Here is a 16,951-nt window from a genome sequence, read left to right as displayed (position 1 = left end):
ACTAATCAACTAGCAGTATCTGAAGACAGGCTGAAATACTGAGCAACCATGGACTTCCACAGCTCTTCCCTACTCTTCATATAAAACTGCTTTAAGCTCCTTCAAAAGATGCAAAAAGTGTCTTCTGACTGTGATAACCACACACAGAAGAGTGGTAACTATCAACCCCATATTGCAAACCACAGTGAATTCTAAGATGCAATCCTCCAAGAGATTCAGCCTGGTACAGATTTGCTGACCTCTGCACAGAACATACAGCAGCTGAGGCTTTAAGAGAGGGCAGGGGCAATAAGGACTTCCCCATACTTTGCCTTCCCCTCAGCTTCTAAAAAAGCAGCAGTCTGAATCTTAACTACTCTGAGTTCAGAAGACCAAATTTCAGTCTTTTCCTCTGTCCAGGGAAATGGATATCCTCCTCTCCCACCTCCTCAAATCACATCCTTGCCAGCCGATTATAAACTTCAGGTGGAGACACACCTCATTGTTGACACCACTGAAGCTCTTCACTGAGAAGAATTCAAAATTCACTGAAGCTTCAAGAAGAGAGCAAGACACAAGCTTTGTGTTTAGGGCACTTCATTGGCAGAGCGCCCATCTGGTATCTACACCAGGGACTGACAAAAAAATTGCAGCCCAGGTAGAAAGTTCCATTTGGCAGGAATTCTGTTTTTATAACTGGTATCCTAACACAACTGTGATTAGAGTATAATGAAACACTAGTAATTAACTACTGCTGGATAAAGCCAAGTCAATTCAAATGGAACATTTCAGCTAGTTTGAAAGCTGCCTATTTGATTTATAACATGCAAGTTATCACCCCCTCTCCTCAAATAATCACAAAATGAAAACATTTTGTTAATCTATGGAATTTTATTTGAACAAGTTGATACAAAACCAGTACGGTACATCAAATGAACCAAAACAAGCAGAAACAGACTCGAGCATTGTCAAATAAGGCACATATAAAAAAATCTACACTTGTAATCCAGTGAAACAGACAGTTTATATATATATATATTTGGAGGTAGAAATAATTACAAAAATACTGACAAATCTTAAGCAGTAGCAGATTTGTTAAAACAATTACTACTTAGGTCCCCGTTTTGAAAAGTGAACTGTAAAATGTTTATTCAGCATCTGATGTTGGCACATTTGGGCCATTTATGTTTTTAAGCATCAAAAGAATGCTATTGGTGTTAAAAATTTTCAATACCATGAGGAATACAATAAAGAAACTACAAAAAAGTTATAAATGTTCATAAAATTCACGGTCATCAGTAATGTAAGAGTCCTTGGGGTACATCACCTTTCTTCCTTGAATTCCACAACATATGTACATTTCAGAGACCTAAAGAAGCTTTTAATAGCGTGGCTATATCTGCTGGAATGGTTCCTTCTTCTCCTGAGAAATAAAAACAAGCGTTAGTACAGCTCAAAATATTTCACATAAATAGACAAAAGTCTAGATCCCCAGAACTGTACAAAATCCTCTACTTGTAGGAATCTGTCATTGATTTGTGGGTCAGACTCAAAGGGCTTTTCCTGTCAGACCGAACAATAATCAGCACAAATACATCTTTCTAGTTTATTTAACATGAAAAAAAAAGGCTTGTCTGCATCAAGAACCTTGTTTTTTCAGAATAATATATTGCAGCAACCTTAATTCACTTAAGCAGACATCATTACGTGCAAGAAACTTACCTGAATCTGCTGCAGTCATATCTTGTTCTAACTTCAATTTCTGCTGGCTGATTTTGAGCATGGATTCTTCAATAGTTCCCTTACTGATTAGCTTTATGACTTTTACTTCTCTGAAAACCACAAAATAGGATAAATCCGTTTTTATAGTTTCTTTGTAGTAGTGCAAAAGGGAAGGATGCTATGCCTTTACTCAGCTGGCAGTGGTTTAAAACAAGGAGGAGGAAATGAACAAAAGGGCAATAGGAAGAGCTTCTAGTTTTTGTCTGGACCAACTGTGCTCTGTACTGCCAGAAAACTTGTTTTCTTCCGCACTCCCAGCCACCGCAAATTCTGAATGGTCACAAAAATCTCCACTAATAGAAACAACTTAACTTTCTCCTCATCCCATACTACAGTTGAAATACCAGTTATTAAACATACTCTATTGCTCACATTAGCTTACTCTGACAGAGGACTCTACAACGGCCCACTCTTGATGATAGGGTGGCACTTTATTGCTTAGAAGTCTCCTGAAGAGAACAAACAGCTTTGCCAAACAGTCCCAGAGACTTCAGATCTGCCTTGAAATAGTTCCTTGCACCAGAAATTTTAAAATTATAGAGAATTTGAGAGTTACAGAGAACTAGAAAAAGGAGAATGTAAGTTGGGTTTGTTCTGGCAGCAACATATGCTAAGACAATTACAGTTACCTAGCTCCCACACAACCCAGAGCTGGTTTACACAAGTCTCTGCTTAAAATGGCAGTTTTAATCATAAAATATTGTCCTTTTAGCTTCCTTTGAGAGCTTGCCTCCAAGAAAAGCCAAGCATTATAATTAAAAAGTCTTACCTCGTCTGACCTACTCGATGGCATCGGTCTTCTGCTTGCTTATCATTGTAAGGGTTGCAATCAATGTCATGAAGAATAACAACGTTTGCTGAGGTCAGATTAATTCCCAAGCCACCAGCTTTGGTTGACAGGAGGAATACAAATATACCCATATCCGTATTGAACTGATCTATTAGATGTATCCTGCAGAACACAAGAAAACACACATCAGGCCTTGGAGAAAACACCGCACGGGCTCCAGAGTTGAACACAGAAGTTAGGATGATCTTTTGAAAGGGAGGACAGTGGTGTTTGCAAAGCAGCTCAAAAGTACAGATGTTATGCAGAAGGAAAAAGGGTACCAACAGTCCTCAGCAGTGACCAGCGAAACATACTCAGTGACAGATCGATAGCAAAGAATGAGAACAGGCTTGGAAAAAGATTTTGGATGATCATAGAATACAAAGAGCAAGTTGAGGGAAGACTGAAGTACATGAAACAAATCGGGGGGAGGGAGGAATTTAGCTTCATGACTGTCTTCTGTACTAACTGCACACACAAGGGAAGTAACAGACTTCAGCTGTAAGTGGGAAGTAATACCACAGCAAGAATGACAATTTTTTGAAACAAAGAGCACCTAAAAAAATCTAAAAAAATCATGAAACAGGAAACAGCAGAAAACCAGCACAGCTCAAATACAAGAAAAGCATTGCAACATTTTCAGCTGTAAAGGACAAAGTAAATGGTCTGTCCTAGAGAAACAAAGGGGCTTCTCTGCCTACTGTAACAGAGATGTACTTCCAAGGAGTATCTACAGCTGAGCTTTTGTTATGGCATGCTGACACACAAGCAAATCAAACACACCATGAACTGCTGAAGACAAAAGTTTTCCATTTCGATAGCTACGACTGTAACCCAACCATCTAAAACTCACCTTTCAGCCTCATCCTTACTAAGGTGATCTGAAATCCAACATTAAACCCCTTCAATGCCCAGTGACCACAGAATTCTATACATTTGTCATGATTTAACCCCAGCTGGCAAATAAGCATCACATGGTCACTTGCTCACTCCCTCCTCCCACAGTAGAATGGGGAAGAGAATCGGGGGGGGGGGGGGGGGGGGGAAGCAAAACTTGTGTTTTGAGATAAAGACAGTTTAATAGGACAGAAAAGGAAGGGATAATAGTAATAATAATAATAATAATAATAATATACAAAACAAGTGATGCACAATAAAATGGACCTGCCGAACAGTACCCAGCCAATCCTTGAGCCGCGGTGGCCCCTGGCCAACTCCCCCAAGTTTATATACTGGGTATGACATCATATGGTATGGAATACCCCTTTGGCTCATTTGGGTCAGCTGTCCTGGCTGTGTCCCCTCCCAACTTCTTGTGAACTCCCAGCCTCTGCTGGCAGGGCAGTACAAGAAGCTGAGAAGTCCTTGACTTAGTATAAACACTGCTTAGCAACAACTAAAACATCAGTGTGTTATCAACATTATTCTCATCCTAAATACAAAACACAGCACTATACCAACTACTAGGAAGAAAACTAACTTTATTCCAGCCAAAACCAGGACAATATTGGAAAACAAAGGTAAGGGTTTTAAGTCACCTCCCCGCCTCCATGCACACATCCACTTTTTCTCTCTCATCTTCAGCAAAAAAGACACATACCGATCAGAAATCTGTGTTTTTCCATCCAACCTAATATATCTATGTTGCCAATGTTTTAGGAAAACTTCCAAGATATCCAGCATCATAGTAAACTGGCTAAACAACACAACTCTGTCACCCTGGAAATGACAAAGCAAAACAAAAGTTTTAAAAGACTTCAATGACAGATAACGAACTACACAAATACTTTATTGGTACAAACACGTGATTTTACTTCAACTGAATTGCTATTTTCCAAACTAAAAGACTAAGCTGAAATTCATCAAGTCAGGACTGACTTTCAGTGAAGATATCTTATCCAGTATTTCTGCTGCATTAACCCACCTTTTGTCAGTGCAATAATTTTTTTAGTTACTTTATACTTAGGTGGCCCAAGCAATCTAGAAATCATGTCAAATGCATAATTGACAGACCTACTCCATCTATAAAAAGCAATAAAATATTTTCATCAGGAACTTAAATTTAAGCTATATTCCATATAATACAGAGCAGTAGCACTCTTTTGTCTGAAATAATCAAACAGATGCACAGTGTACACTTGTGCAAACTCAGGATACTCTGAAGTACATGCTTATTTGTAAAATAAGCCACTTTGAATCTATGACTCAAAGCAGTGACCGCTTCTTACCTTTACACTGGCTTAATACATACATGATTATTCTAATGTAACACAGTCTTATTGAATTGCCAAAAGAAGGCCAAAATTCATGTGCTGTGAAAATGATGCTAGCCCTCCGTACATTGAGAAAGTAGTGTTAACTCGGGATTAATATTCTGAAACTTGGAAAAATGGGAAAGCTTATTTCAGCTGTCTCTAAAGTGACATGCGTAGGCAGGACTGCATGTTAAAAGCTGTAAGCATTGCTTTGCAATACTGCACATGTACTAAATCACATTGTAATACTCCACAGAAAAGCAACTGGGTTGCATATACAGCTAGCAGACATTAATTTAACCAGTTATTTAGAGCCACCCTTTAGATGGACAGAAAAAGATGTTTCAGCTATCTCTAGTACCAACCTTCTCTTTAAGGTCGGAGAGAATGCGTTCCAGTGCTCTAAACTTTCCAGAATCCAAGATCTGATCCATGTCTAACTTGAAGTCACTGACGTGAGAATATTGCTTACAAAGCAAATGCAGCTCAAAATCTGTCATTACTGTCATATCTTCAAAGATAAGGTCAGGGTTAGCATCACAATGTGTGGGTTCCTGTTAGCAAAAATGAAGGGAAATAATGCAATACACGATCTCGCCAGACAGACAAGAAAAAACAAAACCACCACGCAATAACATCCAAAATTTCTGAAAGAACAAAGTAGCACAACTAGACATGGACAAATGCCAGAGTGTGGCTCATGCAAGCAACAAAAGATGAACTCTGCAACCCCAGGTTTATAGTAGAGGATCATTACTTTGCAATTTAGCTTTTACAAGAACTTGTACTACCAAAAACTAAGAAGTATATGCTCAACCTCCGTAGCAATTACCTACTTCCCATCAAGCCCTATGACCTTTTACCCCTGTATCAGACCTCTTCCCCTGAAGACACATTCCCTAAAAGGGAGGTCCAATCCTTGGATAGATGGTAGAAGACATGGGAAGCCCAGCCCAAGATGTAGGGTGGGTAGAGGGATGTCATGCCTGGAAGAAAGAGGAAAAGAAAAGCCACATCTGGAGAGTACGATGGTATGAGTAGGAATAAAAAGGGACAAAAATCCTTCATAAACCAATGGGTCACTTCTTCCCTTCCCCCCAACCTTGATTGGCTTTATTTTAAAACAAAGCTGAAGCTATTCAAAGCCAGCTGCAACTTTCTTAGAGCACCTGCTGCACGTTCAGATTTTTTTTTGTATACTTTAGAAAGAACCAACAATTTTCCCCAAACTCCACAGGCATTAACCCCAGCCAAATTAAAAATAAATAAATAAAAAAAAATCCTCAACAGTTCAATACTTATGCCTTCCCTATTTTAGTTCTGTACAGCCTAGATTTCTTGCTAGTCAGAAAATACTAGTAAACTCAAGTGCCCACCCAAGATATTTTTCATAAGTACTTTGGTTTTAAATTTTGGGGTGGAGGGAAGAGGTGTTAAAGGGGAGCTCATGAAAAGGAGATGACTGCAGTCCCACAACTGTTCACTCCATTCTAATATCTCATACAAAAGTCAGTGTTAAACACATACAGAGCTTGACTAGAGCACTGGATAGATGCAGAGAAATAAAAAGCAGCAACAATGAATTAAGTTTTGCAAAGACACACTTTTGACCAGAGGACTGACAATTTAAAAAAAAAAAAAAAAAAAATCTATTTAAGTTGCATTAAATGTTCTGAGAAATTAAAGATTGCTTCTGAATCTCATCACCTTACCTTGAGCATAAGCATGGACATTGTCCTGAGCTTGTCAGTCGTGTAATACTGACGATGCAAGAGGGGGTGATTAGCCATTTTTCTAAGTTGCATCATTACATTTCCCATATCAGAGTTTTTCTCTGTAAACAAAGAAATAAGGTATATTCAGAAGTAGTACATAGATGCCTATCTGACACATCTTTATCTCTCAGGAGAACTTTATTTGTAAGGACTGAATTTGACATTTCACCTATTACCTGAACTTAGGAAAAATTCATAGAAGGGATATAGTGAGTTTCTGAGTATTAGACATTTCTACAAAGCAAGGGCTTTGTAGTCACATTTGACATATGTTTGGGCATGAAAAAAATCCAGCAAAAGGAAATGAGCCCCTCACATACCGTTACTGTTAATAGTTTTCTTGAGCTTGTTTAAGAGATCACAGTATAGTTGTTCCTGTTTCTCAGACATGGCACATAATTCAATGAGATCTTTTTTGGGAGGTAGTTGTTTAAGGACCTGCCAAAATAAAAACATACCAGGTAAAAACTGTACTGTAGTGAACAGTCAGTAATTCTGTACTGTCTTACAAGCCTGCTTTTAAGCTACTCTGTTCATTCTCCCCTCCCCAACTCCTTTTGTTGGCTGCAACTTTGCTGAGTCAGCAGTTTGACTTATTCAGAACTTGATTTGGATTATACATCACCCCCCCATCAAGTAACATGGTCTGCACACTTCAAAACTGCACAAAATAATAAATGTAATACCTAGAACCTACTCCCCTGCTAATCAGAGATACCCTCTTCAAGCCACTGACTACTAAAGTATGCAAGTACACAGAAACACTTTTCAGATCACTATTAAGTTTTTCCTTTCTTTTATATATCCAATTCTAAATAGAAGAATTTAAATAGGTTTTGGATTTTAGAACAAAAAATAAACATTTTGATGATAGCAAAATAACACACATTACTAGTAATATACATATACACAAATACATACATGCACATTCACTGCCTTAATCCTTTCAGTTAAAATAAAACATCATTACTACAAAGTCACAAATATTTTTGTGGTTAATGTAGAGGATTTCTCACTTCTCATCGCTTAGCAGTTAACTGAATCATCTTTCAGTGAGCTTTCCTAACTAAAACTTCCAGCTGTAAATAGTCAGCAAATAATAAGCACCAAATCCCAAAGCTGCAGCAAGTCATTTTTTTACTTGCAAACTCCTGAAAAATAGCTCAAGTTTCTTGCTCCTCCTAGATAAACAGCTAAAACTAGCACTGACAAAATTTGACCTTAAATTCTACTTTTTGTCTCAAAGATTATCAGGCTTTTCGATAATATGAAACCATTATTTTAAAGATAAAGCATTACCTCATCTTTTACTCTTCTCAAGATGAATGGTTTTATTATCTGCTTTGCATGTGCAATCCTCTCCTTTTCATATATGCTTTGTTCTTCAGCACTCTTCTAAGGAAAATATTGCAAGAATTAAATTACAGTGTGAAGTTTTCAGCTGTAACAACACTACCTTAACTATTCTAACCTGATGAAAAACCCAGCCAGAACAGACAGATTCAAGAGGACCATTAGTATTCTGAGATATCCTGTTATGCCACATTCTTACTTTAAATGGTTTGTTTCATTGTTTTATTTTCTAGATTTTGATAATCACATTACCTGTTTCCATAAGACACCAATAAAACAGAAGTTATGCAGCAATGGCAGTGTTGTAGCAAAAAAAAAAAAAGTTATTTTCAACAAGAGAATATAACATACTTACTGTTTTTGAAGAGAACATCCTTCGGATTTCACTTGTGCTACTGCTGAACATATGTGGCATGACAAAATTCAAAAGGGACATCAATTCCAACAGATTATTTTGAACTGGAGTCCCCGTTAGCAGTAAGCGATTCTTTGCCTGTTTGTCCAAAGTGGAAAACAGCAGTGAGAAACATTAGTCGAACAGGTTAAAAATGGATATTGGCAGAAACAACACAGCTATGGAGAACTGAGAAAATGAGCTTGGTTTAAATTATAACTATTTAAACTTAATATATATTTAGAACTCATGAAATAATTTCCTGGTTAAGTCAACAAAACAGTTTACAGATCTGTGGGGAACTGAGCATTTTAAGACTATTCAGGAAGCCTAATCCAGATGTAAGAAAAGCCTTCATGGCTCTATTCGGGTTTTTATTGTTTGGTTTGGTTTGTTTTAAGTTAATGTGCTAATTGTTGCTCCTATATCATACCTTTTCTAATGTCATACAGTACTTGCACGCAAGTTTTGAATTGCAAGTACAAGCCATAGTTTAATTGGTTAAAGATCAGCTTCTTAAAAAGGCTTTTCATGAAAATATGATCTTGAAAAAGTCATCGTAAGTGCCAAGTACAAATACTACAGTGCTAAATCACAATAATCAGAGAAAGAGCTGTACTCAAATTCTCTAGTTTTCAAAATGCTGCTGACTCAAACCACAAGCTACACGAAAAAATAATTTTAAAGCTAGTTTTTCTTGCGCAGTCTTATCAGAGTAGGTCCTTAAATACTACAATGTTTCAGTGCAAGTCGTCAGAACAGCATTTTTATAATCTTTACTATTGTGGGATAAAACTGGAAATTTGCTTAATACTGAAACTGAACCACTACTGTCATTGTAATGATGCTATAGGAAATTTATTACATTTCTTTGGGAGCTTGTATCCCTGAACGAGTTCACAATGCAGGATCCACTCCTAAGACCACATCAACACTTATAACTACTCACATACTGTAGTTTCTGGACCACTATGTGTATATGAACTTTACAGTTAATACTCCATTTTTTGCCAGCCCATAACTACAAAACAGAAAAAAGAGGAGTTGCCCCCTCTAACCCAACAGTAACTAAGCCTCTTACATTAATTGTCATAAGGTGCTGGTAGCGTACAGAGCTCATGTTCTTGAGCATATGACCTTCATCAAAAATTGCATAGTTAAGCTTCAACCTGCGAAACAGTCCTCGATCATCTGAGCTGCTAATTGCACAGTTGTATCTGTCAGAGAAAGATATCATAAAAGACACATTAAATGCAAATTTAACATGAACATGCTGTTATCACATTCAAATTAAATTCTCTAAAATTGTTAAGAGTTATGGAGAGAATACATGAGGGCCAGTAAGTAAAACTGCCTAGAAGTAACCAACCATAACACAGTTTACTACTGGCAAATAATTACAGTTGACTTGATGAGCCAGTGCTCTCAGTAACACTTTCCAAAAAACTGTGCAAACCTATTACAAAGTAATATATATCTATTAGCATGTATTATGTAATTAATAGATAATATCTAAAGCATCTATAACATAGTATCTGTTAGACATTAATAAAACCTTAGTTAACCATTACCTGAAAACAAAAATAAGTTCCCTTCCCATCTCACCAAACTCCAAACATGGTTTGTTTTGTTGTACCACTAGAGGTCAGTAGCAGCTAACAATCTCACTTGTCACACAATTACTGTACTTACGTAGTTACAATCACATTGAAATCGACAACTTTATTATTAATGTCCACCCTGAGATGTTTCCTGTCTTCTTGGGATCCTACAAAAGGACAAAACATAAAATGAGTACGATTACATATATTTATATACATACAAAAATTAAGACAGTACACAAATACATTCAGCAATAAATATGCATATTTAAACAACTGTCTTAAAACAATGCTTCCATGAGCAATTCATCTTTTCTTAGGCTGACCATGCAAGCAACTGTATTATTGGATTCATTTCTAAATTAGATTCCTCACCATAGTAAAAAAGGACATTCAGTTCAGGACACCACAAATGAACTTCTCTTATCCAGTTATCTGTAAGACATCATTAAAATAAAAAACAAGTCATTTATCCTTTGTTATGTCTTATGTAACTTCAGACACACCTCAACATTAAACCAAACATCTGATTTGAAAGCAAATCCCTTTAAATTCCCCTGAAGGTCAAGAATAATATTTAGGGAAATTAAACAACCCACGACCACACTGCTGTAACTCACTCTTGCTTAACCAGCTTGGACTTTAAACTCCTACAGAAACAGACCCTGCGTGGTCTGTAACCACCACGAAAAAATAATACAATGCTTAACTTTTCAGCCCAATTGCTTCCCTAGATGGCTAAATCCTCAGAAAGCACATCACTTCATTTTTCGGTACTCGCATCCAGACGTGTTTCATTCAGGAGACACAGCGCCTCTGGGAGTAGGCAAGAAAGCCTGACAACTCGACCCAGCTCCAGGAGTACAGCCAGCAGAGCGGCCACCAGCAAGGTTACCATGCCCAAGGGGAAACTGCTTGACAGTCAACAAATGCTGACCCCAAACCACAGCAGAAGGGGGGGGTCTCTGGTAAATTCCACGTGACCCAGATCAGAGCTGAGGAGACACCTCCAGAAAAGTGACAGGAAAGCTGCGGATAGACCATGCTTCCCAGGCATTCCTGTGCTGGATGGCTTGGGCCAAGCTGCCGCTGCAATTCACGAGCCTCTACGATTCGCTTCACAAAAGTGCCTTCATTTACACCTTTATGTACACCTCAGGTTTTAAGGAACATGCATATTTAAGAGTTAGTTAAAAAAAATGGCTTCTGGTGGATTTTAAAAGCACACTGAAAACGGCAATTTTGAACTGATGTTGAACAACCAGAAGCTTTTCTGATGCGTTAAGAGAAATTTTTGAAGCCCAAATAAGTATTTTATATTAAAAGCAACATTTTCTTTCTAAATTAAACTTGTTACTTTCTCCTTTCTATAATCAGTGAACAAAACCAAATTTAACTCCACGGAGAACTAGTTTCTGCTCGAACTCATTGGCTTCACTGACATATTTTATTCCACCATATTCTTCCTGCTTTTGACTGAGGTCATTAAACAACCAAAATACACAACTAAAAGTCAACCTCATGATTTCAGGATTTTGATCTGCTTTGACAGATTCTGTGCAGCAAAGAGGAAAAAAGACATTGAATGTCTCAAATGCCATGATACCTAATCCTAAGCATAGCCTGAAGACTGGGAATTTCAGCCAATATTCAGTAAGCAAAGAGACTACTTTGCTAAACAAGTTCAAATTGTAACAAGCAGCTTTATTTTTTGTGAAGCATACAGAGCATATTAAAAAAAAATTCCATGTTAGGTCTAATTAATTCAGAACAAGCCTGCCTTCAGTATGGTTTGCATTCCAATTCAAATTACTTAAGGAGCTGAATATCACCATAAGAAAATTAAGTTTTCTTTCACAAAATTATCTTTGCTTCACAGTCTGTCCATGGTTTTTTTTTTTTTTTTGAACAAACAAATAATTTTGAGGCTTGTAACTTACCTAATGTTGAAGCTGGCACAACTATCAAATGGGGACCCCTATTGCCCTCTTGGTAGAGATAAGCTAGAAATGCAATAGCTTGAATTGTTTTTCCTAAGCCCTAAGAGAAAACAAAACCATTTAAACAAAACTTACAATCTGTAGAACATTAACAGTGTTTTGTACTCATAAGACAATTATAGTGTAGTCAATGTTAACTAAAGATTACAAATCTGCATAGAAAAATTGTTCTGTTTAACCACATTGTTTTACAGAAGACAATTCCTTCTTAAGTACAATCACAGTCAAACTTAATTATCTTTTCAGCTCAACATTTGAGCATCAGGAATTCATCTTTTCCATTTATGAAGTTTTTCATTTTAGTTCAAGTTCATCCCTCAAATCTTCTTCAAAAATTTGCCTTCCTGAAACAGTGCTGCAGACAAGTTATTACTTGGAAACTAATTGTTTCTTTCCATTTGAGCCAGTTGTACAAAGGATATTCCAGCTATTTCTGAAGTGGAATTTAATATGGAAATCAGATTTCTTTAAGATAAGCCTATGTATACACCAATACTCACTTTCCTGTCTTCTGTATCATGGATTTAAAAATTTATCTTACCTACCACAAAATATGCACATAAGGTAGTTCTTACAAATACGAAACATACGGAAGTTGAGAAACACTGCCTGAGTCTTAGCGAAGCAAACCCATCCATTCATTCATGGTTCGTCACAAGATGAACAGCAGCCAGGATTAAAAGCAACCGACAACAAATTTAGCATTTGGCAGCAGCATCACTAAGTTTGTTCTGTTGTACAATTACTGGTGGTGTCAGCACGAAACAAAACCTCAAACCCCTAAGCTCTTATTTCAAAACTTACAGGGAGTGTAATAAGAGATGGCTGAAGTACTGGAGAAACAGAAGAGGTTTCTACGCACTTAGTTTTTTCTGTATTGTTAACTACCTGTTTTGAAACTAATGGAGAAAAGTAGAAGATAGGGGCTCACTGCAGCTAAATGCTGGACAAGTAGAATGAATTATATTTATGTGCAAGGAGCTATTAAAATGAATGGTTTGAGGATAACCTGTTATGGTAGAAACTGCTTCCATTGCATCAGAAGATATGACATGACTTGTAATTATCAGTGTCCATGAATCTTAGGCTACCTTTGACTTTCAAATTGAAAGTAAGAGCTCATCAGCTTCTAAACATTTGGAGAAACTGTTTGCAATTTAAGTTGTACTAGCTAAAACAAATTACTTATCTTCTGCTTGGCATTTCTAGGAAATGAAGAATTTAACAACGTCATTTTTGCAAAACTTTTAACAATTCTTAAATGATCAGTTTCACACTTACCATTTCATCAGCCAATATGCCATTCAATCCGTGTTTATGCAGCAGTGCTAACCAGTTCAAACCAATCTTCTGATATGGCTTGAGTTCCAAACTGTTAAGAAATCAAGCTTAACGTTTAACCATCTTTTATTTGTTTCTCCACAAAACACAACTTTACACTTACGTTAATCACAGAATGGTAAGTTTAACATTGCCTATATTTTAATGCACTTCAGATCGCCTCGTGTAGTGAAAAACACAAACTTTATTTAACCAGTCACCTGAATACCAAAGAGCATTTCTGAACTTTGCAAGTAGTTTATCTGAATTTTCATATATCTTAAATCATCAAAATGAACGTTACAATAAATAACTTTCTTCTCAAATAAGTGGTCTACAACCACTTAAAAGCAGCTCAACAACTGCTCATTTTTAAAATATGCAAAAAATTAAGTGGCCTTTAGTGGCGTCGGCACCAAAAAAACACCTAAACACACACAACCCACAAAACACTCAACAGCAAGTCAACCAGTTCAGCATTTTTTGCCAAAGAAGAAACATCACTGGTAGGCTCCCTCCAAACAGTTCCCTCTTCTTCTCAGGTTTTATTTTGACATAGCTGAAAAATCCTTTTGCTATTTACCACTAACAGCCTCCAAGTCTAATCCAGGTTGCTACCCTGGCCATTCCCACTTCACCCACCCTTCTGCTTCCTAACCCTGAGGATAATGCCCCCTACCATACCCATTTCCATTCCTCCTAAGCTCTCTCTTTATTCCCAATATCCGTTTGGAGATCCTTACCAATTTACCTCTCTGACATTAGTCCTTCCCCGCAACACATCCCCGGTGCCCCTCCCACTGGATACAGAGTTCTAGATCATTTTGTACATCTGAACTTCCTGACCAAGGCCTTCAGTCCAACTAATAAACTTTACAAGTTTGCTCAGGTTCATTTCAATTTGGCACCTTTGAAAGAAAAGGTCCCCCATTACAGAAACAGTTTTGTTTGGGCTTTTGTCTGAAACAAGTTGACAATTCATGATCCCATCACTCAAGGTTGGCTTCTACATTCATCACAAACTGCAACAAGTAACACAAGGTATTGAGCACTGTTATATCTTTTTGGTTTTATGTTCTTATCCTCCTCACCAACTTTCCTGATACATTTAAAAACATTTGTTGTATTCCCTCAAGTATTGCACATTGCTATCAAGCTCACTGAGAGCTGGTAAGTGTCAAACATTTGCAACTCTACTTTCAGAGACTGCAGTTTTGAAAATCCCAGTATTCAAGTATACCTTATTCTCTGAAACCCTTGTAAGTATAAAAAATTGAAAGATACCTCTGATTCAGAATGGAGGGTTGCTCTATGTTCCATCCACATCCTCCATCTTCAGTAATCCTGGTTACTTGTTTTGTCAGTTTATTTGAAATGTCTTCACATTTATTCATGAGCTTTAGAACCACGTCCCTCTCCTTCAGCAGTATCTTGCAGTTCCACACTATGTCTTCTGACAAACCAGTAGTCTTAGTCATTTTTGTAAACTGCAAAACAATAATAATAAAAAAACCCAACTATGAACACTGGTAATAGCAGCAAAGGTGCTATGGTGAAAATCCACAGCTGCTGCAGGCAGCAAGTATTTCAAGTAGCAGACAGCAACAGCATCCCAGTCTCCTGTCAAAACTTCAAATATTCATTACATGCTTGGCCCAGTGCAAAACTTTGTGAATCCACACAGAAGGTCAGCATTACAGCTCCTCACACTGTAAAACATATCTTAAAATAAAAGAAACAATTTCTCTGAAGAGTTTCTAATGTAAAATATAGGAGCTTTAAACTCTTAAAATCCTCAAGGAGAGGCAATGTACAGCGCAAAGCAAGCTTTGAAGGCCCGGCCCACTAACAGAGCAAAACCACAAAAGGAAGAAAAAAAAAAAAAAAAGAGTACCGATTATCATTAGATTTCCTTTTAAGCAGTCCCTATTAGATACTAAAGGTGTAAGATGTAAGCACAATGTAGGCATCAAAGCAAACCAACCTATGAAGAAGGCTATTAAGGTTTTGTAATTAATCTGTCCGGAGCTCAGCATTACTCGGTTCCAGTTCTAACTGTACCACAAATGGCACATTCAAACCAGATTTAGGCAGACTGGAAAAAAAAAAAAAAAAAAAAGATTTAATGGCTAAGAAGTTTCCCAAAACCGTGTCAGGTTTTTTGTGATCACCAAGTACTGACAGGCCCAAAAGATCAACAAGAATTGGTTCATTCTTTTCAGTTCTTCACATTTCAGTGTTGGAGGAGAATTTCTTCACTAAGCTAAGATTTACCTAAAGTCTTTTTTCTTGCAATGAACCTGACCACCTGTGAAATCTACGAAACACAAACTTAGACAAATCTACCAGGTCATTAGCACTTGTCCACACATTTTCACGGGCAGTACCATCATCCTGACAAGGTTTTAGCACCATTTAGTTTCTCCATTTTTTTGCATAGAATCATAGAATGGTTTGGGTTGGAAGGGACCTTAAAGATCACGTAGTTCCAACGCCCCTGCCCCCTGCCATGGGCAGGGACACCTTCCACTAGACCAGGTTGCTCAAAGCCCCCCCCAACCTGGCCTGGAACACTTCCAGGGACAGGGCATCCACAACTTCTCTGGGCAACCTGTTCCAGTGCCTCACCACCCTTACAGTAAAGAGCTTCTTCCTTACATCTAATCTAAATCTACCCTCTTTCAGTTTAAAGCCATTAACCCCTTGTCCTATCACTACATGCCCTTGTAAAAAGTCCCTCCCCAGCTTTCCTGAAGGTCCCCTTTAGGTACTGGAAGGCTGCTGGAAGGTCTCCCCAGAGCCTTCACTTCTCCAGGCCATGCATGTTCTTCTCCAGCATGTGTGTGTTTCATGTCAGTATTACCCTCATTTTACAGAGGGACAAACAAGATAAACCACACAAATGCATTTTCTAAACGTCACAGCAAACAAGCTGGCAGAGGACAAGTCAAGCTACCAGAATCTCAATGTAAATACAAACTAACACGAGGCCTCTGCACCACTCCTGAGCACACCAGTGTTTGAGTCAAAAGCTTGCAGCTGAGCCATGTGGACAGCCCACATTCAGTATCACTGTGGCTCCCTATCCCGCAATAGCATATTCCCTCCTATTTTGGCTGAGAAGAGATCTTTAAGTGCTGTAACTGCTCTGCCACCATGTCCTCATCTTCCCAGAACACGTGTTCCCACCTTGACCAAAGCTAACTTCCTCTGCTGCTTTGTACTCTGAGTCTACTACTTAGAGCAGAGGTTGCTTCACTCATGCTTGCTAGAAGATGCATCTAATCTAGCATCAGTTTTAATTTTTTTTTAAAATGGCTCCATGTCACAATCCTTCCTACATCAATCATGAACACATGCTTTCTCCAAGAGCTCTTGATCTTTTTGTAATGAGAATTGCTACTCACCAGTCTCATTCTCACAACCTTGTGCCAGCCACAGACTTGCCATGTGACATCGTGTCTTTAATTAAAACTTAAATTTTCCTAATTTTTTCCTTTTAAACTATAAAGCATTATTAATTTTGACACAGAAGCCTTACTTCCACCACTTGCTTCCTCAAGACCACACCAGCTACTTTACATTTCCTTTCGCTAAACTTTGTATCTTCACTACAATATGGATATTCTCCATTTCAGAGCCAAGAAGCCTGAAACTGCATCA

At 37.8% G+C, this 16,951-nt stretch overlaps 1 protein-coding gene across 4 annotated transcripts in view; it reads right to left on the bottom strand.

Moving 5' to 3' along the window:
• Positions 1 to 850: 850 nt before the first annotated feature.
• SMARCAD1 (SWI/SNF-related, matrix-associated actin-dependent regulator of chromatin, subfamily a, containing DEAD/H box 1) overlaps positions 851 to 16,951 on the bottom strand; it is a 48,547-nt gene continuing 32,446 nt past the window's right edge. For all 4 annotated transcript variants that reach the window (XM_030010100.2, XM_030010109.2, XM_041123162.1 and 1 more), the window contains 15 exons: positions 14,573 to 14,775; positions 13,250 to 13,340; positions 11,909 to 12,008; positions 10,344 to 10,403; positions 10,060 to 10,135; positions 9,449 to 9,584; positions 8,329 to 8,466; positions 7,920 to 8,015; positions 6,941 to 7,058; positions 6,558 to 6,679; positions 5,211 to 5,399; positions 4,191 to 4,309; positions 2,531 to 2,713; positions 1,702 to 1,811; positions 851 to 1,402 (listed from right to left, as the gene is read on the bottom strand). In XM_030010100.2, the coding sequence (XP_029865960.1) occupies positions 1,341 to 1,402; positions 1,702 to 1,811; positions 2,531 to 2,713; positions 4,191 to 4,309; positions 5,211 to 5,399; positions 6,558 to 6,679; positions 6,941 to 7,058; positions 7,920 to 8,015; positions 8,329 to 8,466; positions 9,449 to 9,584; positions 10,060 to 10,135; positions 10,344 to 10,403; positions 11,909 to 12,008; positions 13,250 to 13,340; positions 14,573 to 14,775 (1,803 nt within the window). In that variant the 3' untranslated portion in view covers positions 851 to 1,340. The remainder of the gene's footprint in view (positions 1,403 to 1,701; positions 1,812 to 2,530; positions 2,714 to 4,190; positions 4,310 to 5,210; positions 5,400 to 6,557; positions 6,680 to 6,940; positions 7,059 to 7,919; positions 8,016 to 8,328; positions 8,467 to 9,448; positions 9,585 to 10,059; positions 10,136 to 10,343; positions 10,404 to 11,908; positions 12,009 to 13,249; positions 13,341 to 14,572; positions 14,776 to 16,951) is intronic.

The sequence above is a fragment of the Aquila chrysaetos genome, chromosome 1 (genome assembly GCF_900496995.4).
Source record: "Aquila chrysaetos chrysaetos chromosome 1, bAquChr1.4, whole genome shotgun sequence".
Classification (NCBI taxonomy): Eukaryota; Metazoa; Chordata; class Aves; order Accipitriformes; family Accipitridae; genus Aquila; species Aquila chrysaetos.
The sequence above is the reverse complement of the archived record's forward strand: the minus strand, read 5'-3'. Positions and strand labels throughout refer to the sequence as shown.